The 26881-nt window shown below is 40.6% G+C and overlaps 1 protein-coding gene across 1 annotated transcript in view; it reads right to left on the reverse strand.

Moving 5' to 3' along the window:
• Nucleotides 1-26881, reverse strand: part of LOC124788781 (serine/threonine-protein kinase 33-like) — a 90133-nt gene that overhangs the window by 54090 nt on the left and 9162 nt on the right. Inside the window, exon 2 of the mRNA XM_047256064.1 lies at nucleotides 16613-16748. Coding sequence (XP_047112020.1) covers nucleotides 16613-16748 — 136 coding nt within the window. The remainder of the gene's footprint in view (nucleotides 1-16612; nucleotides 16749-26881) is intronic.

A 26881-nucleotide genomic window follows, 5' to 3' on the forward strand; every position in this document is an offset into this window, starting at 1 on the left:
TAGCTCCAACTACTCTCCATGTTCAATGTCTATTAATTCCCGTCTTGCGGCCATATCACATCATAAATGTTTACGCATCAATAACCTGAGTACAAATGACAGCTCAGTGAATGAACTGCCCTTTTATCCCTCGTGTATACGATGATACTACCATCTGTATATGTGCATATCACTGTCCCATGACTTTGTCGCCTTAATGTGTATAACCACTAACGGCACTGTGTAATGTCCTCAGTACGTTGCAAGTGTCAGTTGTGGTCATCATAGCTTTTGTATTGTTGCAAGTGCCTGATACCAGAGCTAAGAAATTCCAGACGTTGGCAAATTCAATACTTTTCTGAAAGTATTTGTAGGCATGCATGGAAGGGAAACATGGACGATACACAGTTTAGATAAGAAGAGAATAGAAGCTTTCGAAATGTAGTGCTACAGAAGAATGCTGAAGATTAGACTGGTAGATCACGTAGCTAATGATGTGGTACTGAAAAGAGTTGAGGAGAAATCCAAATCTGTGACACAATATGAAAGAAGAAGGGTTCAGTTGTGTACATAGTTCCGCGTAGTCAGCGCGTACACAACTTTCCCATTAGAGCGCGCTCCGCTAAGCACAACAGCGCAGGCGCAGCGCTCGTCCATCTCCGAACTACGAGATGGCGCTGTCTTAGAGACGGATCAAATTCTGCTTCCGCCGATCTGCATATTAATATGTAACGCAGCCAATGAGATTGCTGCTAACGTAGAACCTTTTCTCCTCGCGGATCACACTCGCGCAGTGATACCTGAACGCGCGAGGTATTATAACGAGTATACTGACCTCCAATTAGTCAGTCTGCATTAGTCTGCATTTGTCTGTACCAGTCTATAGTCAAGTTTCAGTCTGCGCCTAATAAGATTATCATATTCCTGTACATAGCCATGTTGATAAATTAATAGACACTTTGTCAAGTATCAGAGATATGTGAGAATAAGATTAAAGTACCAAGACCAAAGGAACTTCAGATTGTCAATTGTAAACAGCATCCAGAATCGAGTTCCGTAATGTCTATATTTTTTATTACTGTAATAAATGTGTGTGAAAATTAATCAAGTTCTGTTTAAAGTTGGTCACCATGAATCTGCTACTCTAAGTGTGCAAGTGGCATTTCTATCGTCTGACCTAACGGCAGAAGATAAACACGCCACGATAAGACCACGAGACATATTGCTGACACTCGCCTACTTCATTAGAGCAACAAGTGAAACAATCTGATGGTGTGTGTATCGAAGGTTTTACAGTACGCACACCACAGGTTCAATTGATAGCACATATTCTGAGACATCTATGAATTCCCAGTTTAGTACTAGAGGGTATTGCGGGGAGTAAAAACTGTAAACAGATTCAGAAAGATGTAAGTTACATTAGTTATTCGGAGGTGAAGAGACTTGCACAGGATAGATTAGCATGGAGAGCTGCATCAAACTAGTCTTTGGACTGAAGACCACAACAGACCGGTCACCGTGTCATCCTCATCCCCTACGCCTCACGGGATGCGGATACAGAACGGCATGTGATCAGCACACTGCTCTCCCGGCCATTGTCAGGTTTTGGGACCGGTGTAGTTACTTCTCAATTAAGTAGCTCCTCGATTGGCGTCACAAGGGCTGAGTGCAACCCACTTGCCCATAGGCACTTGGCAGACCCAGACGCTGACCTATCCAAGTGCTACCCAAGCCTGACAGCACTTAACTTCAGTGAGTTGACTCGAATAGTTGTTACCACTGCAGCAAGGTCTTTGGCTTATATGATGCAATTCATAACTTCGATAATCATGTTGTTTGTCTGTGTCAAAACAGCAATTAAATAGTTTATTAGAGTAATAACATATCAGAAAATCATAGGATGGATTCCTCTAGAAATACCTAGTTGCTGCTGAAAATTCGTTTTAAAGTTCTTTGAAAACCCAGTACACCTAGAAATAGACCAAATAAGCAGGTAGGTTAATGAAAATGAAATTTCAGGATAAGCCAAAGTAGCCACTGTTCTATGGGAAGGATATGAAAAGAAGAGTCGTGCAGCTGAATCACAGACTGTATCGTACGTGTGAAACACGATTTAAAGCAAAATATGACTAAAGGCAGACGTCTTTCAGCACGAGAAACATAGAAGTTAATTTATGAACGAATTTACATATTGTTTAACAAGACCATTCTTCTTGCCAAATGCTCCGAAATGCTGTGTATCGAATCCATCAAACGTTTCCGTAGGACCCATACATATTGGATACAGACAACAGCCAGTATGCTCAATAGCTAAAAGCTGCGTAGCATAGCTTGCATTCATCAGGTTCTTACATATATGTGATCGGAATTGCGTACATCACGTGGTAGCTGTAGTGTCAAGTGCCTTCACTACAGTATATCGTGTGCTTGTCCAGTAACATTGTGGGTGAGTTTGCTGTACCTTGCCAGTGTGGTTCATTCTGGGCACTCCCGCTGTGACTTAAACGTGCCTGTGGGACTAATGGAGAGAAGAGGGCTGTACATAGCGAAGTGCAAGTACTGGACCACACAGAGTGCCACAGCACTGGATGACCACCACCTTGTCCATTTGGCCATAAATGACAGAATAGCGCCGGCCGCTGTGACCGAGCGGTTCTAGGCGCCTCAGTCTGGAACCGCGCGACCACTACGGTCGCAGGTTCGAATCCTGCCTCGGACGTGGATGTGCGTGATGTCTTTAGGTTAGTTAGGTTTAAGTAGTTCTAAGTTCTAGGGGACTCATGACCTCAGATGTTTAGTCCCATTGTGCTCAGAGCCATTTTTTTTTACAGAATAGCAACATTCCCAGAGTTGGGTCGACGTTGAAGCAATGCAGAGGATATGGACATGTCTGCGTCGATGTTTCGACGCCATCTGCTGAGAGTTGGAATGGTGGCATACATGCCATTGTGTTGGCTTCCACTGACCAGAAACCAACAGCGGCTGAGACTACAATTGAACTGTGAATGCCGTCACTGGCAGTCTCAGTGGTAAAACTTAATGTTTTCGGACGAGTACTACATCAGTGTGTCCTAAAATGATGGCCATGTAAGTGTTAGATGGTACTATGTTTGAGCACAATAAGGCAGACCGCATTGTTGGATGGCATAGCGGACAAAAGGCAGTTGTGATGGTTTGGAGTGCCACTGGCTACAGCACACAATGTGTCCTACATATTGAAGGTAAACTGAGTGGAAACCACTGCATCAGGGGCGATCTAGAACCGAAGGCACTGCCACTCAGACAGGCAACTCCACATGCCATATTTCAGCAGGACTACGCTCAGCCACACATGGTCAGAAACTTGCAGGCCGTCTCCGAAAAACTGGTGACATCACTGGTGCCCCGTCCTGTAGTTTCCCCCATCGAAAATGTCTGGAATATCGCAGTCGGCAACTTGTTCTTTTTGCTTCTTCTGCAACCATTCCTGATGCATTGTTGAGATATTCAAGCGCTCTTTGATTTCATGCCAAGACGTCTAAAGGCTCTGATTACAGAGTGTGGAGGCTTTATGCCGTACTGAATACACATGGTAAAAGTTCATGTACAGTTTGTAACTCTAATCATTTGTGTAGAATCATAGGAATACATTATATATGTTACCAGCCAAACCCGATTTTAGGATAAACTAGTTTCGGCTAGGTCAAACCGATAGGATAAAACAATTCTGCCTAGATCGAATCGGTTTATCCTAGTTACAATTTACGTGCTTTAGGATAAACTGGTACATCCTAGTCTGAACTAATTTGACAACTAATTTAACCTAGTATGTATCTTCTGTAAGTTTTACAAAGCAAACTGAATAAAGGAATAGAAATAAAATAGTCAATATGATTCATTAAAGTTATTTATTAACTAATCAGCAATTTCACATCCATCACTAGATCACCTTACATACATACATCCACAGAAATCACTTTATCTGCAGTTTGCTTATTTACTAATTTTTGCAACTGCATTTCACAAAGCCTTACCCTGATCCAACAGAATGTTTTCTGCCTGCAGCCCTTAAAGATATTTCAGTATCCTAGTTAATATCTCCCACATTTAAAAACTTCTGAATGCAGACGTCGAAATCAGTTCTAAAAAAATAAAAAGAAGTTAAAACAAATATTTTATTACAAAAAATTATGGAAATTTTTTATAAAATTATACCTACATTAATGTCTTTGAAGTACGCCATGTTTGGTGCCAGCTTTGTAGAGGCTCTCATCAGTCTTTCGAAGTATCACTCCAGTTACGTTTCGAATGTCACCTCTGGCTTTATTTACATCTGGAATGGGTATGGTTACGTTGCTTCGAATGTCAGCTAGTGGATGGGATTTGTCAGAGGAAGCTTTCATTCTTTTAGCTTGTATTTTAAATTTTATGTCGCAATTTTTCTGTCATTTTGAATGTCGTTTGTGTCAATTTTCACAAAGTTATCATCATCACTGTCTTCGTACTGTTCAGTATTGCTGTCGTCTTCGATTGCCTTCTTTAGGTCATCTTTATAATTTCTTGAGGCAACGAGGAAGTGGAAAGTCCTACTCTAGGTTCGATACCGAATAATGCTTTTTAAGGTGATTGTTTTATGCCAGAGTGGTTAGCTCAATTTTTCATGAATTGGACATATCTTAATCCTTCCGACCACCTTTGACCAAGAACTTATCATATTTTCAATGTCCTAGTTGGCACGTTCAACAGAACCCTGACTCTGGCTGTGCCTGGGGTTTCTATGCACAATTTTCAGTTCTGACAAGAGCTTTGCGAGTTCAGTTGTAACATTTTTGACAAATTCTCTGCAATTGTCAGATTGAAGAACGCACGGCGCCCCTACAGTTAGGAATATGTCATTCAAATGATAAGCCACTTCTTCAGCCCACTTTGATGATAACGCACGAAGGAGAACAAATTTTGTGGGATGGTCTTAGTAAACAATAATGAATTTTAAATTCCCGTCTGGTAGTGTTTGGAAATCAATCAAACCGACTTGGGAACTGCTATTCATTTCCGAATGGAGAATTGGTTTTGAAACTAACCCACTTTTCTTTTTTGTCTTCTTTTGCCGACAAACATCACACATTGATAAACAGAGGCATATCATTTCCTTTGTGGTATTGGCGTATTTTGTTGATATTTCGGCTACGAGTTTTTTCACATGACCAATTATCAAAACAGCATATCGTTTCAGTCTTCTTTTTTGTTATGATGTTCCTTTTTCCAACTTTTCCGCGTCTTCTACTTGTTTGACTAAATCCGCTTATTCGTCTACTGGTAACACATTATAATGACAAGACTTTTTGTTTTCGCTCTGCAAAACTTCCTCCAGAAACTTTTCTCTCCACAGCTTTTGATTGGCTTGTCTACTACACGAAGGCTCATTCATGATGAAACGCCTCACAATAATTAGTCGATACAAAATACCGTTCAAAACAAAGAACAGTGCGAGGGAAGAGCGGTTGAGAGGTGCGAAGGGCGAGCCAGAGATGATTCGGGGATTCAGGCAGCGACATGCGTCCCGACTAGGCAAAATTAGTTCAGACTAGGACGTACCAGTTTATCCCAAAGCATGTAAATTCTAACTAGTATAAACCGATTCGACCTAGGCTAAACTGTTTTATTCTGTCGGTAACAGAATGAACGAGTTTGACCTAGGAGAAACTAAAATGAAATTACAATTTAATCAACACCATCAGCTGCTGACGGTCGTTGATATACATCAACGGGGACAGTTGAAAATGTGTGCCCCGACCGGGACTCGAACCCGGGATCTCCTGTTTACATGGCAGACGCTCTATCCATCCGAGCCACCGAGGACACAGAGGATAGTGCGACTGCAGGGATTTATCACCGGCACGCTCTCCGTGAGACACACATTCTCAACTTATAGTCCACACACTACATTCGTAGTGCCCCTACCATTATACCCATTACTCGCGGCAGACAATCCACCGGGCCCCGTAAGAGTTCAGGCAAATCGTGTGCACCCGCACTGAAGGAGGTCATCAGCCGGTTAGCCTTAAACGATATGAAGATGGCATTTGTTCTTTCGGACATGTCCGAAAGAACAGATGCCATCTTGATATAGGAGAAACTAGTTCATCCTTAAATCGGGTTTGGCTGGTAACATATATACTGAAACGCCAGAGACACGTTTGGGCATGCGTATTCAAATACAGAGATACGTAAACAGGCAGAGCACGGCGCTGCGGTCGGCAACGCCTATATAAGACACCAAGTGGCTGGTGCAGTTGTTAGATGGACGTTCCTTGAATGAAGGAGTGTTGTCAATCAAACCACGTCTGAAATTCTCCTGATAAGTGTTGCTAAATTTGAATATTAGGACGAATGTGAATGATTTGGCGTTAAAAAGTAATTTGACTTCCCAGAAAAGTATTAGTAGGAATGTGATGCTACGAATATTTTCACATTTTTATTTGTATCTTTTCATAGGAGTGACTGAATTTTAAAATTTAGAAGCTCTTTTTACACAGAATTGGATGTTCTACAACTTTCATAAACGAGATTTTTCATTTGGAGCAGCCGTTTATGAATTACCGACACTGAAACATGAGCATAAGTCACTTTTCCACCAAGTTGGTGAAAATTGCCGATCTTTGACGATCAATTGTGGCTAAACGGCTTAATCATTTTTAATTTTTAAGTAGGTCATTCAACGTGACAAGCGGTGTATTTGGAATTTTCTGTAGAATATATCGCTTTCGAGTTACAAGCGAAAAACCGAAAAAAGTCCAAATATTTCGTGGGTTTTCAGTCTTTAAAAAATTTATCACAGACCAGAAACCGTCACAAATTCTTTTAACTCATATTTTGGATGCCAAACTGGACTAAAATTATTTCCAGTTTGCATATTTATTAACCAGTGTTGTCTTTTTTAGCATTAGAGATGCAAAGTTTTCCATACCTTCATTACCTAAAAATGGGCATGCACATCTATAACTAAACTTATTACAAAGGTAAAGATGTTTAAATGTGTAATTTCTGTGTACCAGTATATGACATTTTCTTTGAGTTCAGACATTTGTGTTAATTTTCTTTGAGGTACTCCTTAGGTCACGTGCAGTGGTTGGATTTTATCAGCAGACATCCCTATTTCACAGCAGGTGCTGTATGCACCTACCAACACTGCAGCTGACTGCCAAGGAGGGAAATGGAATATTAACCTACAAGAGTCTCCAATGAAAACTCAAGACCAAAATATGAGTTTCACTGATGTTGAAAATCTTGTAAAGTTTGAAGTTAGTGTGAACTTAGACTCAGTATACATCTCTGTAAGCAAGCATATAATAAATGCTGACTGTTGTATCACTGAAAATTATTTCGAAAAAGATTAACATTAGAAGACTGACAATTATTTCCCTTTTATCAAGAAACACATATCAAGCAGTTTCTATGTGCCTACCACCCAAATACTTCCGTGTAGATATTGTGACAGGACTCAAAACTACTGATCTAGTGTAAAAGAAAGATGTTATTTCGCTAATTATCTTTCAAAACATAATAAACAGGGAAGAATATCACAGTGTTTTGACATATTTTATCTCCTCTCTGATAAAATGATGAATTATTGAAGTTGTACATAGAGCCATTGCAAAATATTCATGTTCTAGAAAAAACATTGTAGGTTACAAAAAGTAATAAAATAAATAAGTAGTTCATCTGAATACCTACAAATAGTACTGAACTATTAACATGGTAAATGCATTTGCGCGATGCTCATTTTGGTCCCAAAAATATGTACCCTGTATGGAAAAACATTATTATTTTAAGAATTTGTTTAAAACAGTGATAAAAGATATAGGGATCTCCTTGTATATATGAAAAGCTTAAATTAGTTGGCCCAAATATACATGTAATTTTATATCTAGTAGTACCTAATTCCCTCCTTGGCAGTCCATGCAGTGTTACTTGCTCCATGCAGCACCTGCTGACACACATGATGGTACTTTGCATCCGGTAGTTTTGGCAATTTTTGGTCTGCTGGGGAGAATCGACATACGTCTTTGTGATAGAAGAATGTTGGTTTAAATTACTAAAACTGTATCCTGTGAAAAGAACTACTGCTAATATAATAATATACAAATTAGGAGACCATTATTTTAAGTATGTAGGGTAACCTAAAAAATTGTTGTTCAGTAATGGATCACACTTTAATGTAACAGAATTTAAAGGATTTTAGCATGTGAAACTGTAAACAATACATTAATTTACAGACACCATCCACAAGAATATGCAGCAGGAAGGCTTATGTGTGGACCACATCATCTGTGTAGAAATTATTGCACAACTTATTGTAAACATTTTAAGCAGGTAGAATGAACTGCCGCATTCAGCAACGAAACTGGCTGGTAAGGAGGTACTAGGGTAGTGGCCTGAAGTAGAACCACACCTGAAATGGTAAAATGGGAAGTTAGGATTCTACATGAAACAAACATAGAAGCACAGACAGCTGATATTACGGAATGTTTAATCAATGGGGGGAAGCAATGCAAAAAGAGGTGGGTAGATGGTAATCCAGTACAACACAAAGTGGGAGATTTGTTTCTTTTTAAAACTCATAGGCATAATATAAAGTGCAAGAAAGTAGCAGAAATATTCAATCCATTATATGAAACAAACTTTGCCATTATCAGTGTTTTGTATCACACGGTGATGCCACTAGTCAATAAAATTCAAACGAATATTTAGTACACATGTGAATATGCAAACAATAAATATTATGGAAATCTATTCAATTCTTTGGGCGTTGAGGTATCTCCAGCATCTTCAAACTAGGGATGAGCACTTGGTAGGAATAAATGTTTCACAAGACAACATTTAAGAGTATGTCGTAGAAAGTCACTAGGAAAAATATGTTTTTCTGTTAACTGTATGGGATGGTGAGACAGAAAGAAACTGAATGTGTAGTCATAATGTGGAGAGCAGCAAAGCTGAGTAGCAGAAAATGGACTAGAAGTTGAATTTTTATGTAATTATATGGAACTGTATGTATAACTACTTATATAAATATACTGTGGTCATAGAACCCTTTTCACCCTTACTAGGGTCTGGTACCTGTTTTGCATGTTGTGATGTCTATTTGGTGTGAGCACTTTTAAAGGTGTATAATAAAGAAATGTGAAGATGTGCACACTCATGAAATGTGAACTGACAATTACTATATTCTTAATACCCTTCATGCTCTATGCAAGGAAGAAGCTTTTCTTTCCTTGCTACAAGAAAGCAGAAATTTATTGATAATAATTACTATAGTCTTCCTAACCTTTGTCCTCTATGCAGGGAAGTACTGTTATCTTGCTACAAAGAAGTACTAATTTTCTGGTTGGAATTTTGCTCACATAAAAGAGTCCACCATTAATGATAACGCCAGCATTGGCAATGTTGGAGGAAAGAGAACATTTCCTGGAAGCATCCTGTTATGAGAGATATTCTCCAAGGTACTGAAGGTGTCATGCACCTGATGAGTTTATAGATGAACATTACACTTCTAAATTATTGACTGTTTCAACCTAAAGAAAAATTATGGACTAAGATTACTGGAATAAAATCTTGTGTATTCAACAGAGGGATTCTGTTGGTTTCATTTATTAAATGATTACATTGGGTAAGGATGTGTACTGTGTTTTTACAGGGTTGTAACATTAATGTGGCACCGGTTTTGTACAAAGGGAATTTGTACAATGTTCTGAATGATAATATGACTGGATTTGCATAATTTTATAAGAGATATTAGCATAGCTATAAAATAAATAATCAAGCTTATTGTTATTTGGGCATAATTAATTAACTTCAGAGTGGGCCACATGAATGGCTAATTTGGAAGAATGTCCAAGCAATTTCTAGTTGAGTTATTTCATGGGCTTTTGACACTGAAGGAAAGTAACATTTACTGAAAACCAAACACAAATTAAATATTTTCTGAAAAGTTTAATGGATTACATCAATACCAATTGGTTTCGACATAGATAGGTCATTATCGCCTTTTTTAGTATTAAGTAGAAGATTCTAGTACCATCGTTGAAAAGAAAACAGAACCTATTGTTGTAAAGTAGAAAATTATAGTAAGTCAGGTGTAACTGGTCCATTAAATAGAAACTAGTTGTATAGCACACTTTAAGCTTTAGTGTTGAAGAAAAGACAACTATAAATGAATAGAAAAAATTAATTCCATTAATTAATTGAACTGATTTCATTAAGAACACAATAATGCTTTGACTTTGAAAGAAAAAAAAAACAATAATATTGAATAATGATACTAACATGTACTTACGAGATGTAACTCACAAACCAGTAGTTTTCTAAGCAAAATCAAGTGGTACGAATATTGTGAGCACAACGATAAATAATTAATGAGGAAGGAAGGCAAATAAGACTGCTATTGAAATAATTGATGTAACTTGTATTTAAAAAATTATTCGTTATGTAATGGTTCATATTAGAATACTTTGAGAACAGAAACACACATACTCATGTATGTGAGATAGCATGTGTACAGCTACAGAATTCAGCTGCATTAAAACCTATATTATTGCAAAAGCGCTAGAGGTGCGAAGTTCCTGTATCCTCGTCATCTACAAATGAACACGTGTCTTTAATTAACTTTTTAATAAAGATTATATTTAAATACTACAGAAAAGTCTTTTCGATGTGTATGATCATTCAATCTCCAACTGTTGTCTAGTAAACACCTGTAGAGTGGCAAGATAAGTATTTAGCTTTTTCTGTATTTTTTTATTAATATATTTCTTAAATTTCGTACGTGTTTTTCTATTTAAGAAATCTCATCTCTCTTTCTGTAACTGTAAGTGTAAATCCAGGCAGTCTGCAGTGCAGTAGTTATTCATTTGTTTCTTTTAAAGACCCAGCCAGCTTAGTAAGCTAGTCAGTCGGGCTCCAGCTGTCGACTTTTATACATCTGCAGGGCAGCAAGTTACGTGTTAAGCTATTTCTGTGTTTTGCCAGTAGTGTATTTCTTGAATTCCGCATATGTTATACTATTTACGAGGTGTTAAAAGGTGTAACTTCGTGTTTTTATGACTGTAAAGTCAGGCAGTCTATAGAACAGCTGTCATTTCTTCTGAACATCCAGCTACCTCATTATGGCGTCAGCTCCAATTTTTGACACTTCAGGGGGTAACCAGTTGCATATCGAGGTTTCTGTCTGTGCGTCTACACTTTAATTCTTCCTTACGTCGTGCTAGGATGGGTAAGATATGTGGCTGCTGTGTGTGGATGCAGGAGGAGATGGCCACAGCTTGCGAATAGCTGATTACACCTTTGGCTATAGTCAGCCATCTTCAGGCTGCTGCCTCAGAGTGTAGCAGAGGTGGGGAATCTGGAGCGTCGCATGGAGCACCTCAGGTGTCGCTTGTTTCGCACATGGTCTCTGCTGGCAAGGCACTCCCTACTCTACTCAATGCGACGGATCTGCACTCACAACAAGGAATGTGCGGTTGGTAATTTGTTGACATCACTCGAGATGGAGGACGGATGTGGTGACTGGGTGTCTGCTCTCGCCTATTTGCTTTATGAACGGACAGATGGCTGCTCCTTCAGCAAGGACCCAGTAGGCACACAGGGTTTTCAAGTTATCAGGAGCTCCAACATTAGGTGTGTTATGGAGTCACATAGGAAGACAGCGTTCAGGGCCAGAAAGAAGCTAATGTGCACTCGGATATGTCTGCTGGGAGGCCTCACCCGAGATATGAAGGAGACCTTGCCTACAGCTATCGAGCATTCAGGGTGCAGTCACCTGCAAGTTGGTGCTCTCGTTGATACCAATGACAGCTCTCACCTGGCTTCTGAAGCCATCCACAATTTATCCATGTGGCTGGAAGAAGCTGTGGAGGCTCCTGGCCTCATGTATTGGATGCAAGCAGATAATGATATAACGTAATATCCAGTTTTGTTTGGTTAGACAAAATGATAAGTTCAATATACCTGTTAGTAAAATAATGTCTTCATTCTTTCAATTAGTCCTATTAATTTGATGAGTGAGTCAATGTTAGGAAGGTTATTTGCCACGCTGGTACCTGTGACTTAATTTCAAACAATATTCATTTGCAGAATGAGATCTTCACTCTGCAGTGGAGTGTACGCTGATATGAAACTTTCTGGCAGATGAAAACTGTGTGCCGGACCGAGACTCGAACTCGGGACTGGCAGAAGTAAAGCTGTGAGGACGGGGCGTGAGTCGTGCTTGGGTAGCTCAGTTGGTAGAGCACTTGCCCACGAAAGGCAGAGGTCCCGAGTTCGAGTCTCGGTCCGGCACGCAGTTTTAATCTGCCAGGAAGTTTCATACGAGCGCACACTCCGCTGCAGAGTGAAAATCTCATTCTGGAAACATCCCCTAGGCAGTGGCTAAGCCATGTCTCCGCAATATCCTTTCTTTCAGGAGTGCTAGCTATGCAAGATTCGCAGGAGAGCTTCTGTTAAGTTTGGAAGGTAGGAGACGAGGTACTGGCAGAAGTAAAGCTGTGAGGACGGGGCGTGAGTCGTGCTTGGGTAGCTCAGTTGGTAGAGCACTTGCCCGCGAACGGCACATTCGAAAATTTTTCAGACTTTCCCCTCTAGCCAGGGCTGTAACGGAAGTTTAATGTATTTTCTTATTCAGTTTTGAAATGATAACTTTCATTTTATGTGTATAAGAGTTTCTTTCTGAAATTACGAAAATTACTCCAAAAAAGGAAGGTCTGTCCAAACGTGAAAAATTTTTCCAAGGTATAACATGGTGCTGTACGCACGATCAAATATTTTATTCAAATTTAAAAGTGTTGCAGTTGAGAAAATGTTTGTCAGTAGGACATCTAATAGTCTATGCCTTACATTATTCCTCTATTACACACCAATAATTATTAAAAGAAATCAAATATAGAAAAAGTAGTATCAAAAACTAATAAGAAGTTAAAAACATTTTTAAATAGATGGTATTGGCGACTACACAAATTTCGATTTCCGAGACAGGTACAGTCGTTCACACATTAAAGAAACTCGGTTCATTTGCACTCATCAGGTGTTAATGGTAGAGGGCCTTTTTCCATTTCGAGGTAGTAGATAGCGCAGAAGCGACGAAGTATGGCTTATATCCAGACTTTACATAACTAATTGTAAAAATATATGGAATTTTACTTACAATAACTTTGTATAATGGAAGAAATACCAATATTCTACAAACAGCTGTTATGTATTACACAAAAATTAGTATGTAGAACTCGTAATACTTACAAACGCTGCACAAAAATAACCTAATGTCTCATAGCAACAAAAATAGTAGAAATTCCAGAAACCGCTTATGGTAGTTGTTAATGAGCATTCCTTCATGTGATTTTAAAATCAGATACTAGATTATAATGCCGACCAGGAAAAAATCATGTGCTCCTAAATACACTACCCTCCCTATCTTTGGTTGTGATTCTATCATGTTTGACAGTGTTTTATGACTGAAAATTACAGGACTCTTCAGTGTTGGCGTGTGCTTCGCCACATTACCTGCTATGTGCTTTATGTACTGCAGTATTATTTTTGGATTTTACGTGTTGGTTTAGGGCATGATGGATGTTAGAAGTTACGATTTGCTTGGATCTAGTTAATGGTTTATTGTGCGTATTCAATAGGTCACGAATGTTGATTAGTATATTATGACTGTTTTTGTAATTCTTAATGTGCCGAAATTTCTGTGTTTTTCACGTAGGTGTATAGACACCTGAGGGTGAGCCATTTCTGACCGTAACTGATTATTTAATAAAATGACAAAACAGCTGTGTTCAAATCATGATTTTCCAAAAAGAATTGTGCAATAATGGGTATCATTATTACATTTTAGGAAAGGAATTCCATCGAAAACCCTTGTGAACAGGAAGGAGACCATTGAAGCTATGAGTATCATGAGAGAACGTGGAGAATTCAGAGGCAGATGTAGAGAATATTCAAAAGTTAATACGAGAGACGGTAGTCCATTTACATCTTATGGCTTGAGGAGATACGGCAGTGGTGGAAAAACAGAGAACTGTGACAGTGATATCCTGTCCTGTAGCTGGACAGTTGTACTGTCTAAATTGTCATTTGTAGGCGTAGTTAGTACTGTAATATGAATACAAAGAGAAATGTAGAGGAAGGCTATGGAAGCATGCCATTTAAAAACAACACAAGGGATGTCACTGTTAGAAGAAATGATTGAAATGATGAGTGCAGAAACAGAAAGAGTTAAGAGGTGAATAACAGGGTGGGAATGGTGGAAGAAAAAAGGATGAACATTGGTGAGATTGAAATCAGAAGTTTATAAAAACAGGAATTGGACGGAAATTTGATGTATGAGAAGGAGACGCTTCTCTATTCTTAGAACATGCAAATAATGTTAGAAACATACCATAATATAAATTGAATCAGGAAGACCATATGATACAGGCCATGGTGTGGCATCTAATCAAAATGGGTTATGATAAAAAGGATGTGATCGATGTGGAAACAATAAGTGAATTAGCTATGGAGAGATTGAATGACACTCACAGTCTACAAGTGGTAGATGAAATGCATGTAAGTGGGCTAATACCTGACAGATGACAGATTTATGATGCCAGAGATGATGGATCGAATGAAGAACCATGAGGTGAAATATACTTATGTCATTGTGAATAAACAGGGTTATAATGAAGAAAGTGCTAAAATAATTGATGAAGACAGTGATGAACTAATTGATGAAGTGAGGAGTGGAGGTAAAGTAGGGCAGCTGCAATAGCATAGTAGCTACAGTCAGATGGTAAGACAGTTTCTAGAATGAGCAGAACGTTATTATAATCGTAGGGGAAGGAGGTGACGAAGTAGGAAAAAACTATAGAATTTGTAGTGAGGAGTGTGCCACACACCATGTGGGAGAACCTTACACTTCTACAAAGGAATCAGGAATCTTACCACAGATAACAAGGAATATAGGAAAAATTAGGGTAAGTAGATATATCAGATAAAGGATCAGAATAAAGGGAACCATCATACAAAAAGTTGGAGTGTAGAAAGAGTTTGGATAATGATGTGAAGATTTTGGAAGAAACAAGAAAGAAGTGGCCATTAGACACTGCAATGCTAGAAGGGAAAAATGGTCTGTGGGTAAATGAAGATTTGAACAGGAACGTGTGAAAAAGAGAATATGCAAGAGGGAAAGTGGAAGACTGTCAGCGGTTTTGTGAGAGCAAAGTTTGGAGGACTAAAACAGGAGTGTCCAATTCACACAGGTAGTGAGATAATGGCAAAGTCTGAATCGTTTTAGGAGCAGTCGACAGAGAAGGAAGGCTAAGTAGTACTGTCAGTGACTAAGTTCGGGTGTAAACAGCATGTTGACCAAATTAGTGAGTAGATAAGTGATCATGGCATAGAAATGCCAGCAGTACAAACAGGACAACATCAACATTATTGTGGGGGTGGAATTATTAAATAAATTGAATGTGAGATTTCAACATGGCCAAGAATTTTTAGAACTGCAAGTAAAGGAATAATTAAGAAGGTATTATTTCTTGGAAGAACAAGGAAAGAACATCTGTTTGTAAAACAAATACAGCTGAAATGAAATTGTATTAAAATGATGTTAGAGGAAGGAATGAAGGCCGAAGAAGACGGCTGGGAAGAGGAAAGAGAAAACCCCACATGGAATAAAAAGTGGGAAAAGTAAAAAACATTACTACAGGTACAAACAGAAGCAAGAGATGCAGGAGTTTGCCAGTAAACCTAGAGTAGTAAGAAATTAAAAAAGTGATTGAAACTGATACGACACAAGCTCTTCTTTACGAAACCATATGCAATGCATTCAGCAAGGAGAGATGTAGAACTAATAGAGTTGCACCGTACAGCCATCCGGAGAGTAACAAAGCATAGAAATAAATTAGATCGGATTCAATTTTCTTTACATAGAGCTGTAATGAAGAGATCCTTAAGGATGTAGAACAAGTCATAAAACAAGAACTTGTAATATGTATTTGTAAAAAGAATGAGACACAGTGATGTTCCTTCCAAAGACCCTAAGTGAAATAGTCGTCATGAATATGGAACAAATAAAAAATATGAAACATTGCCATTCAACAATTAAATAAACTTGATGTAAATGATTATAAAGAAAGTAATTGACAACATTTATTTACATTCATCATATTAATGCACTACAGATGTGTGGAAGTCAGGTTTCAAGTAACACTCACGCTATTTGCTAAATACATCCGTATTTACAATTTACGCTACATGTCAGAATATCTTTGGGAACAATAACAGCAACAAAAGCCTTTAGGGAATTCGTTGTATTCTTTAAATTCTGTGATGACAACCACTCTGTATAATCTTTCGTTGGAAGTCTTTCACTTCGTCTGGACACTAGGGAAGTGTCTCGACGTGAAAACATGCACAGTGAATCGCAAGGATATGTCATATGAGATTATGTTGCTTTCCTCCAATAAGGTTAACCACTCTAGAAAGCCAGTTGTCATATCCAAAAATTATGAAATTTTTATTAGGATATTTTGAAATGAAATATTATAGACCCATATTTTGGAGCTCCCTGTCTAGAATATCAGAAAGCTATAGTTAACGAACATGCTAGGTGCAGCCGGCTCACCATTGCTGTGTAGATAGGCGACCGCACTGGCCAGCTTGCGGATCACCTCGCGGGTGTCCGCCTCGCTGAACGGCCGGCGCTCGTAGAACTCCTTCGCCAAAGTGCCCGTACAAAGTTCGAGCACCAGGTACAGGTTCTGCAAAGAGACAAGGCCCTTCTGTTTCACTATAATGGGAATGGAAATATTATACACATTCAATGACGCTCCTGTGTTTAGTGGTGGATAGTTCCACCAAGCCGGCCGCGGTAGCCGAGCGGTTCTAGGCGCTTCAGTCCGGAACCGCGCGACTGCTACATCGCAGGTTCGAATCCTGCCTCGGGCATGGATGAGTGTGATGTCCTTAGGTTAGTTAGGTTTAAGTACGAGTTCTAAGTTCTCGGAGACTGATGACCTCAGATGTTAAGTTCCATGGTGCTCAGAGCCATTTGGACCAAGTTCCGCCAAGGATTCTCTTTGATCCAACAGCCTGTCTCGCTATGAAAACGACAAACAGGCACCATACTGACATTGCGGAAAGCAGAACAAACCCAGAACATACCGCCTCAGCTCTCATGAGCGAGAGGCTTCAATCGTAAAGTCAGCAACATGCCATCAACGTGGAGACCACATTATGTCATTTTAACATCACAATTTAATTTCGTAAAGAAGAGTAAAGATTGCTGATCCCTACAAACTGCAGAGCTGCTGAGATATTACCCAAGTACAGCACTTAGGTGTATATGAGGGTGCTACAGTAAAAACGCAATCACTATCCTCAGCAGCAAGGGTTGTTGTACGGGCTATGCTGATCGCCAACGCAGCCTGCTACCCACCCAACACCGGGTGTATCTGAGCCGGACGCCGCAGGTTCCAATGGTTCAAATGGCTCTAAGCACTATAGGACTTAACATCTGAGGTCATCAGTCTCCTAGAATAAAGGATGGCAGCCAAAAACAGTTGCAGGATAGAATTTTTTTTATTAAAATTCTTGACCAAGGTTTCGGTACATATAAATATACCTTCATCAGAAGTAAAACTTCTAAAATTACATCATGCACTGGAGAATAATAAAACAATTATGCCAAAAGGCGTCGTCAATAATTAAAATATCATCTCCATTTGTACAACATGTGTAATGGGCACAGGATCAAAGCGAACAGTTTAACAATGTTACTTCGCCTTCGACAGGCGAAGTAACATTGTTAAACTGTTCGCTTTGATCCTGTGCCCATTACACATGTTGTACAAATGGAGATGATATTTTAATTATTGACGACGCCTTTTGGCATAATTGTTTTATTATTCTCCAGTGCATGATGTAATTTTAGAAGTTTTACTTCTGATGAAGGTATATTTATATGTACCGAAACCTTGGTCAAGAATTTTAATAAAAAAAATTCTATCCTGCAACTTTGGCTGCCATCCTTTATTGTGAAGAATTTTAACAGTTGCTGCTGCAGCCATGTTTAAAATCTTGAAAGTCTCCTAGAACTTAGAACTACTTAAACCCAACTAACCTAAGGACATCACACACACCCATGCTCGAGGCAGGATTCGAACCTGCAACCGTAGTGGTCGCGCGGTTCTAGTCTGAAGCGCCTAGAACCGCTCGGCCACAGCGGCCGGCCAGGACGCCGCAGGGTGGCGTCTGTCAGTGAGTGCTGAGATATTGTCAAAAGTCCCGAGGGCACGTACTGCTCTGCCATCTACCTGGCACACAGAGAAGTGTACACATATCTGAGGTTTAACGTAATAAATACTTGTTGCATTAATGTTGCATCATTAGTGCCCAGCACTCTGTCCGGCCTGCTCCACAACACTCTACACACTGTGGTCCTGGCACAGCAGCGGTCTCAACCCAGGCCCCTACAAAATTGGCGTCAGAAGTGTTTACATCGGCTGCTGCCATCACAACGAGAGCAGATATGCAGCATCACCATCACCATATACAATTCCATCCTGTTGAAATGCATTGTTGTGAGCGTGCATTTTTCTTTTGGACTTTCTGGCTGTACTGCTGTTTGTGGCCTTGTCAAGGCGCAAGAACATTAATTCCACTCTCAGAGTGTCGTCTGTGAAACTGCGGGAACCAGCAGACTTATTACTGTTTAGGGGAAATTCCAGGGAAATATATTTAAGCCCAGTCAGACGCAAATTTTGCAATTTACCAGGACATAAGTGACAATGCACTAAGTCAGCATCACTTACGTGTGAGATTTGTAGAAGCTTTAGACACTTGGTGCAGGACTGTTGAGTATCACGTTTGGTCATGATCTGTCGTAGGAATTAATTTATTGTATTGTTGTGTGTAGTATAAGTGTAGTTTTCCCACATCTTTAATTTCTAACTGCAATAGTAGAACCCGCAACATGGTGGAATTATGTGCTGTTACTACAGGTGAAACTGTCAGAGCTTTAACAGGGTGACCAAAAACGTATGAGTAGGAAAATAAACACCTGCGTAAACAAACTGAAACCTTACAATCTGCGGTGCAATAGTTGCAGTCAGGGTCAGTAGAAACTAAGATCGTGTTAAGTGCACCCTCCCCTCTTCTCGATCTGACAGCAGCATATTTAATAATGGCTTTTTCCGGAACAATAATGGAGAATGTCACTGGTTTCATTAGAGATGTATTACCAACAGGTGAAATGTGCAGATGGGCGAATGAAACATGTCTGCATATGACTAACTTACGCTACGCGCAAATTGAGACGCGTACAGCGCGTACGGCGCGGCGCAGCACAGGGCCAGTGTTTGTAACTCAACAGATTCAAGTGCGGCCGCACAAATTGGAACACGACGCGATGGTGACACGAGTGGTCCATCTCCTTCGTTAGAACATAATAGTTTTCTGATACATACAGGGTTATTACAAATGATTGAAGCGATTTCACAGCTCTACAATAACTTTATTATTTGAGATATTTTCACAATGCTTTGCACACACATACAAAAACTCAAAAAAGTTTTTTTAGGCATTCACAAATGTTCGATATGTGCCCCATTAGTGATTCGGCAGACATCAAGCCGATAATCAAGTTCCTCCCACACTCGGCGCGGCATGTCCCCATCAATGAGTTCGAAAGCATCGTTGATGCGAGCTCGCAGTTCTGGCACGTTTCTTGGTAGAGGAGGTTTAAACACTGAAACTTTCACATAACCCCACAGAAAGAAATCGCTTGGGGTTAAGTCGGGGGAGCGTGAAGGCCATGACATGAATTGCTGATCATGATCATCACCACGACCGATCCATCGGTTTACCAATCTCCTGTTTAAGAAATGCCAAACATCATGATGGAAGTGCGGTGGAGCACCATCCTGTTGAAAGATGAAGTCGGCGCTGTCGGTCTCCAGTTGTGGCATGAGCCAATTTTCCAGCATGTCCAGATACACGTGTCCTGTAACGTTTTTTTCGCAGAAGAAAAAGGGGCCGTAAACTTTAAACCGTGAAATTGCACAAAATACGTTAACTTTTGGTGAATTGCGAATTTGCTGCACGAATGCGTGAGGATTCTCTACCGCCCAGATTCGCACATTGTGTCTGTTCACTTCACCATTAAGAAAAAATGTTGCTTCATCACTGATAACAAGTTTCGCACTGAACGCTTCCTCTTCCATGAGCTGTTGCAACCGCGCCGAAAATTCAAAGCGTTTGACTTTGTCATCGGGTGTCAGGGCTTGTAGCAATGGTAAACGGTAAGGCTTCTGCTTTAGCCTTTTCCGTAAGATTTTCCAAACCGTCGGCTGTGGTACGTTTAGCTCCCTGCTTGCTTTATTCGTCGAATTCCGCGGGCTACGCGTGAAACTTGCCCGCACGCGTTCAACCGTTTCTTCGCTCACTGCTGGCCGACCCGTTGATTTCCCCTTACAGAGGCATCCAGAAGCTTTAAACTGCGCATACCATCGCCGAATGGAGTTAGTAGTTGGTGGATCTTTGTTGAACTTCGTCCTGATGTGTCGTTGCACTGTTATGACTGACTGATGTGAGTGCATTTCAAGCACGACATACGCTTTCTCGGCTCCTGTCGCCATTTTGTCTCATTGCGCTCTCGACCGCTCTGGCGGCAGAAACCTGAAGTGCGGCTTCAGCCGAACAAAACTTTATGAGTTTTTCTACGTATCTGTAGTGTGTCGTGACCACATGTCAATGAATGGAGCTACAGTGAATTTATGGAATCGCTTCAATCATTTGTAGTAGCCCTGTATATCTGTACAGTTCTTAAGTTTTGTTTATCTTTTGTCATGAACAATGCACATTTCAATAACTGGTGAGCCATTAGTCACTGGGGTTATATCTTCTGCCCCCCACAATGTCTTCAAATCGTAAGAAAGGACAGGCGATTCATCGTGAGGATAGTGAATAAGGAAGTCAGGAATATTATAAAACCATATGATCTAGAAGCAAGGCCGCAAAGTAAAACAAGGTTACCAACTTGCTGCTTCTTATGCTGACGTATCTCTACGATCTGTTGCAAAAAGTCGAAAAGGCGTAATTTTCACAGGCATGACTCCTTTAAGCTTCTGGTACAAAGCGTCCAAGATATGAAGCTTCACTATCGTAATAAGAAACATTATAGTATGTACAAGTGGACATCACATTTCCACTGCAAACTAGAAACAGTGGAGAAGCCCTCACGAATAACGATGTTTTATTTGGCTCGCCGTGACGAGAAAATCCATTTCAGTGGTTGCATACACATTATCAGCATTAATAAACTAATTATACAACAGGCTACACAAATGAGAAAAATGGTCGGCATCATTACGAAAGTATAAGTATCCTGAAATAGTATGGTGATTAGATATATTTAATTTGTTAAAACGTATTGCTGACAAAGACACATCTACTTTCACGACAATGTTTTTCGAACGATGTGAACTCCCACTCACAAGGCACACATGGCTAGCTTCCACATTCCTATCGCGCACATTATTCTCAGCTGCTGACCATACACTGACCAATGTGTTGTGCGACAGATCGATTGTTTATTTTTTTCAATAACAACTATTTTATTCGTGAATCACACATTGGCGGTTTAGCAAGCCGTAAGTGGGTAACCAGCATCTGGCATGTGCCTATCATTCCGCCTGAAGGGAACTCTCGTCATTATTTTAATACTACTCAGATCAAGAGAAGGAATAAAATCCTTTGGTAAGTTTCCATTCCAGTCGTTCAGTGTTAAAAATAAGACGGGTTACGGGGGTTCAACCAAAATTCCAACAGATTTAGCAATTTATTTTTGTGTGAATTGTTAACCTTTTCTTATTCGATGAAGCATCATCATTTATGAGGTACGGCCACATTTCTCTTGTTGGCAGGTTAATTGCAGTTCCTTTGCCAAAACACAGCATAATTTGCACAAACTCATCTTACGGCAGCTACTGCGATAGAATTCTGAGCCAGAGCGCCTCATTAAACAATTGGCAATCAGAGAGCTAAATAGCTTACGAAAAACCTCATAGTGTCGGTTTGCAGTAACATGAGAGAAGAAATTTCATCTTTATTTTCATACTAGGAAACTCTTCTTTCATTAGCCGTAAATAACTCTTAAAAAAATTACTGTCACTGGAGTGATAAAAATAAAAATGGAAGTATAAGTACTGATATATGGCCATAGATAATAAATTCGCATGTGTTTAGGAATTGGCAAAATACTATCCTCCTTGTGTGCTACCATTTGCTAAAAAGCCGGCCGCGGTGGCCGTGCGGTTCTGGCGCTGCAGTCCGGAACCGCGAGGCTGCTACGGTCGCAGGTTCGAATCCTGCCTCGGGCATGGGTGTGTGTGATGTCCTTAGGTTAGTTAGGTTTAAGTAGTTCTAAGTTCTAGGGGACTTATGACCTAAGATGTTGAGTCCCATAGTGCTCAGAGCCATTTGAGCCATTTGCTAAAATCTTATTTCGATGTCTCGAGCAGTTTAAGAGATATGAAAGACATTGTGAATATTTCATTCTCGGGAGTGTAAGATCGGGAGGGAGCGCGCTACATAGGATCCATTTTCTCGAGATCGAAGGTAGATACGGACCTTCCCCAAGGTGTAAAGAAAAATTCAACATGTTAGCTAAATTTCATGCGCAGCAACATATCGTGTAATACGCACCAAACGCAAAATCATAGCGACCCTAACCGGTACAGTTTCTAGCGCCGCGTGCCACACGTTCCGCCAGTACTACGGGGTCCGCAGCTCGTGGTCGTGCGGTAGCGTTCTTGCTTCCCGCGCCCGGGTTCCCGGGTTCGATTCCCGGCGGGGTCAGGGATATTCTCTGCCTCGTGATGACTGGGTGTTGTGTGCTGTCCTTAGGTTAGTTAGGTTTAAGTAGTTCTAATTTCTAGGGGGCTGATGACCTCAGATGTTCAGTCCTATAGTGCTCAGAGCATACGCACGTCATTGTTTTAATATTGCTCAGATGAAGAACAGGAATAAAATCCCTTAGTTAATTTCCATTCCAGTCGTTCGTGTTCAAAATATGATGGGTTAAGAGGACTCAACCAAAATTGCAACAGAATCGACGATTTATTTTTGTGTGAATTGTTACCCTTTCCTCATTCGAGGAAATATTACAGTTTAAGAGTAATAGCTAAATTCCTTTTGTTGACATGTTTAACTGTGCTTCTTTTGCCAAAACACAATATAGCTTCCAGAACTCACCTTGCAGCACTTATCGCAACAAAATTCTGAAACAGTGTCTCATTAAAAAAGCAATTGGCGACCAGAGAGACCAACAGCTCGCAGAAAACCTCACTGTGTCGGTTTGCGGTAACATAAGAGAAGAAATTTCATGTTTATTTCCATAATAAGAAACCCTCGTTTCATTAGCTGGAGTGAAAAAAATTAAATAAGAACTATAACTTCTGACAAATCGCCATAGATAAAAAACGTTCCGTGTATTAACAATTTCACAAAACGCTCTCCTCCTTGGGTGCTGTCATTTGACAAACTCATTTCGATGTCTCGAGCAGTTTAAGAGATATGAAGGATGTTATGAATATTTCTTTCTCGCTGGCGTGCGATCTGGAGTGAATGCGCTTCGTGTGATCTTTTTTCTCGAGATTACAGGCAGATAGACAGCTCCTTCCAACTCTAAAGAAAAATTTAGTATGTTGCTGAATTTCATATGCAGCAACATATGGTGAAACATGCACCAAATGCAAAATCATAGCGACCACCATTTTTCGTTGCAAACTTTTCGAATTATGCCCAGTGTTTTACGTAAATGGGTATATACAATAAGTATAACGATTAGCGAGATGATGCGCACTTCGCGACGGAGCTGATATATTATAACACTACAAGTAACACAAAAATAAAATCTTTTTAACGAACATTTTCTGTAAAATCGTTTGAGAAAGATTACAGGGTAGGTGCTCTTCAATTGTTTCAGCAGAGCATCACTAACTGGTGCGTGCAAAGAATGTGAACACATCACAATATGTGCAGGACCAGCGAGGCAAGCGTGGAATATGTGCATCATGCTGTAGTGTTGAGTCACGTCGCACGTGCGCTTAGCCTTACGAGTACAGCTAATGGGCAAAGCTGAAGCATACACAGATGAGACAAAACATTATGGCCAACTGCTTAATAGCTTGTTTACCCATCTTTGGAACGAAATACATCACAGATTCCGTGTATTTGGGATCCAACAGTTTGTTGGTAGGTTTGTGGTATTATGTAGCACTAAATGTCTACGCACAGGTCATGTAATTAGCATAAATAACGGGCCGCTGATTTGTGTACACGGTGATGGCACTCGATAGCGACCCAGGTGGGTTCTATTGGATTTACATTAGACGAATTTGGACGCCGAGACATCAACGTGTGTTCTCTATAATGCACCTCAAACCACTATAGCCGGCCGGTGTGGCCGTGCGGTTAAAGGCGCTTCAGTCTGGAACCGCGTGACCGCTGCGGTCGCAGGTTCGAATCCTGCCTTGGGCATGGATGTGTGTCATGTCCTTAGGTTAGTTAGGTTTAATTAGTTCTAAGTTCTAGGCGACTGATGACCTTAGAAGTTAAGTCGCGTAGTGCTCAGAGCCATTTGAACCATTTCAACCACTATAGCACGGTTCTGGCTTCGAGACACCGTCAGTCACACTGGTAACAGATAACATCGCCGTTCGGAAGATATCAAGCATGATGGGATGCAGGTGGTTCGCAGCTGTCAGCATGCCTTCGACTTCTACCATAGCGCAGGAGAATGTTTTCCAGAGCATAACACCGCTTTCACCAGCCTGCATGTGTGGCGCGCTGCACGTATCGAGCCGCCGTTTACCTCGATGATGACGTTTATGGAGATGACTATCGACCTAATGTAGCAAAAGTGCGGTTCACCCGAAACGCCGACACGTTTCCATTGATCGACTGTTGAATCCCACTGGTCCCGGGCCCACTGCAATCTAACTGGCATTGTCGTTGGGTCAACATGTGAACACGTATGGGTGATCTGCACCGGAGCTCCATGTTGACCAACTTACAATGAACGGTCTGCTCCAAAACAATTGTGCGTGCACCAGCATTGTGCATTTTCGGCAAAGATGGCATAGATGACGATCCATCCTACTTTACAGACCAGACAAGCCTTCGAAACCCACGTTCTGTGAAGAGTCATGGACGTCCAACCATCAAACACCTAGTAGTAGTTTCTCTGTCATTCTACATCTTTCCGTAGACGCTCACAACCTAACGTACCTCTCCCTCATCTACTACTGGCTATTGGTGGCGGAGACTTGCCACGAGAACGTACAAGTGATATGAAAATTTTCTGGCAGATTAAAACTGTGTGCCGGACCGAGACTCGAACTCGGGACCTTTGCCTTTCGCGGGCAAGTACCCTACCAACTGAGCTACCCAAGCACGACTCACGCCCCGTTCCCAAAGCTTTACCTCTGCCAGTACCTCGTCTCCTACCTTCCAAACTTTACAGAAGCTCTCCTGCGAAACTTGCAGAACTAGCACTCCTGAAAGAAAGGATATTGCGGAGACATGGCTTAGCCACAGCCTGGGGGATGTTTCCAGAATGAGATTTTCACTCTGCAGCGGAGTGTGCGCTGATATTAAAGGTCCCGAGTTCGAGTCTCGGTCCGGCACACAGTTTTAATCTGCCAGAAAAGCTTCATATCAGCGCACACTCCGCTGCAGAGTGAAAATCTCTGTCTTTTCTATCATTGGGTGGGCTTACTTCTGTCGTATTGGATGTAAACGCGGTATGTAAAATAACGCCACCTTACAACAATAGTGGCTCTGCGTAAAAACAATCTGCTCTTTGTGAAAGTCATTTATCTCAATGAATTTCCCCTTTTGCAGCTTATATCTACGCTAAAGTGATCCCCGTCCGTGTCTGCTCCGCTAACATACTTTTGTCACCGTGTCACGTGCACGCAATGCTACCAGGCGACATCCAACATCGCGATGGGCACTGGTCATAACGTTTTGATTTATCAGTGTATATAGTGTATCATGAGGTCCTTTGTAAGGCAGGAGCGTTCCAGGAGGAAGTCGATGATTCGCGCCAATGTTACTGGAAGCAAAACAGTGCGAAATTTTTTAAAAAGGAAAACTGAGTAGCTTAATGAAGAAGACGAATGAGTCAGTGAAATCATTTTCGGAAAGAATCCAGAAGATAGAAGCACAAACATACGAGCTGACACACAGAGCCAAAGCCGATGCAGTTACATTGCATGAAGCTAGAAATAGGTCTTCCACTGATGTCTTACTGTGTAGTCGCCTCCGAAATGTTATGCACAGGATGGAGAATCCTGAAGCTGAAGCTATTTGGGTCGCCACACCGTTAGAGCAAATAGGTATTGTGCTATGGAAAGGCATAACGACAGTAACATGTCAGGTGTTACAGGTGTGAACGTGTGTCATCCCTAGAAGTGGTGTTGCCAACCGGATTATTGAGAATTTGCAGGAATAAGAATCAACGGAAACATTACGAGAAATAGCGTCTGTTAAACACAAACGGGAATGATTCGACTGTCGAAAAACATTCTCATTAGAATGGAACACTGTACATATGTGTGTAGAGATGGAATACTGCTTCTTACGTATAATCGAAAGTGAGATACATAAATTTTCAGGAGACACAGATGCTAATTTGTCAGTCATTACTCTGGACGTCTTAGTCAGGAAGAGACTACGTTTCCAATATACAGGTTATGTAGAGCCGGTGGCTATGATGTGAAGTAATAGGGGCAATACTTATCAACTTTAGTACTCGACCTAACAGTTTCCGGCAATACTTGGAAGTGTTGCCACATGCCGGTGAAGGTTATTTTACGATTCACGGACT

The sequence above is a fragment of the Schistocerca piceifrons genome, chromosome 3 (genome assembly GCF_021461385.2).
Source record: "Schistocerca piceifrons isolate TAMUIC-IGC-003096 chromosome 3, iqSchPice1.1, whole genome shotgun sequence".
NCBI lineage: Eukaryota > Metazoa > Arthropoda > Insecta > Orthoptera > Acrididae > Schistocerca > Schistocerca piceifrons.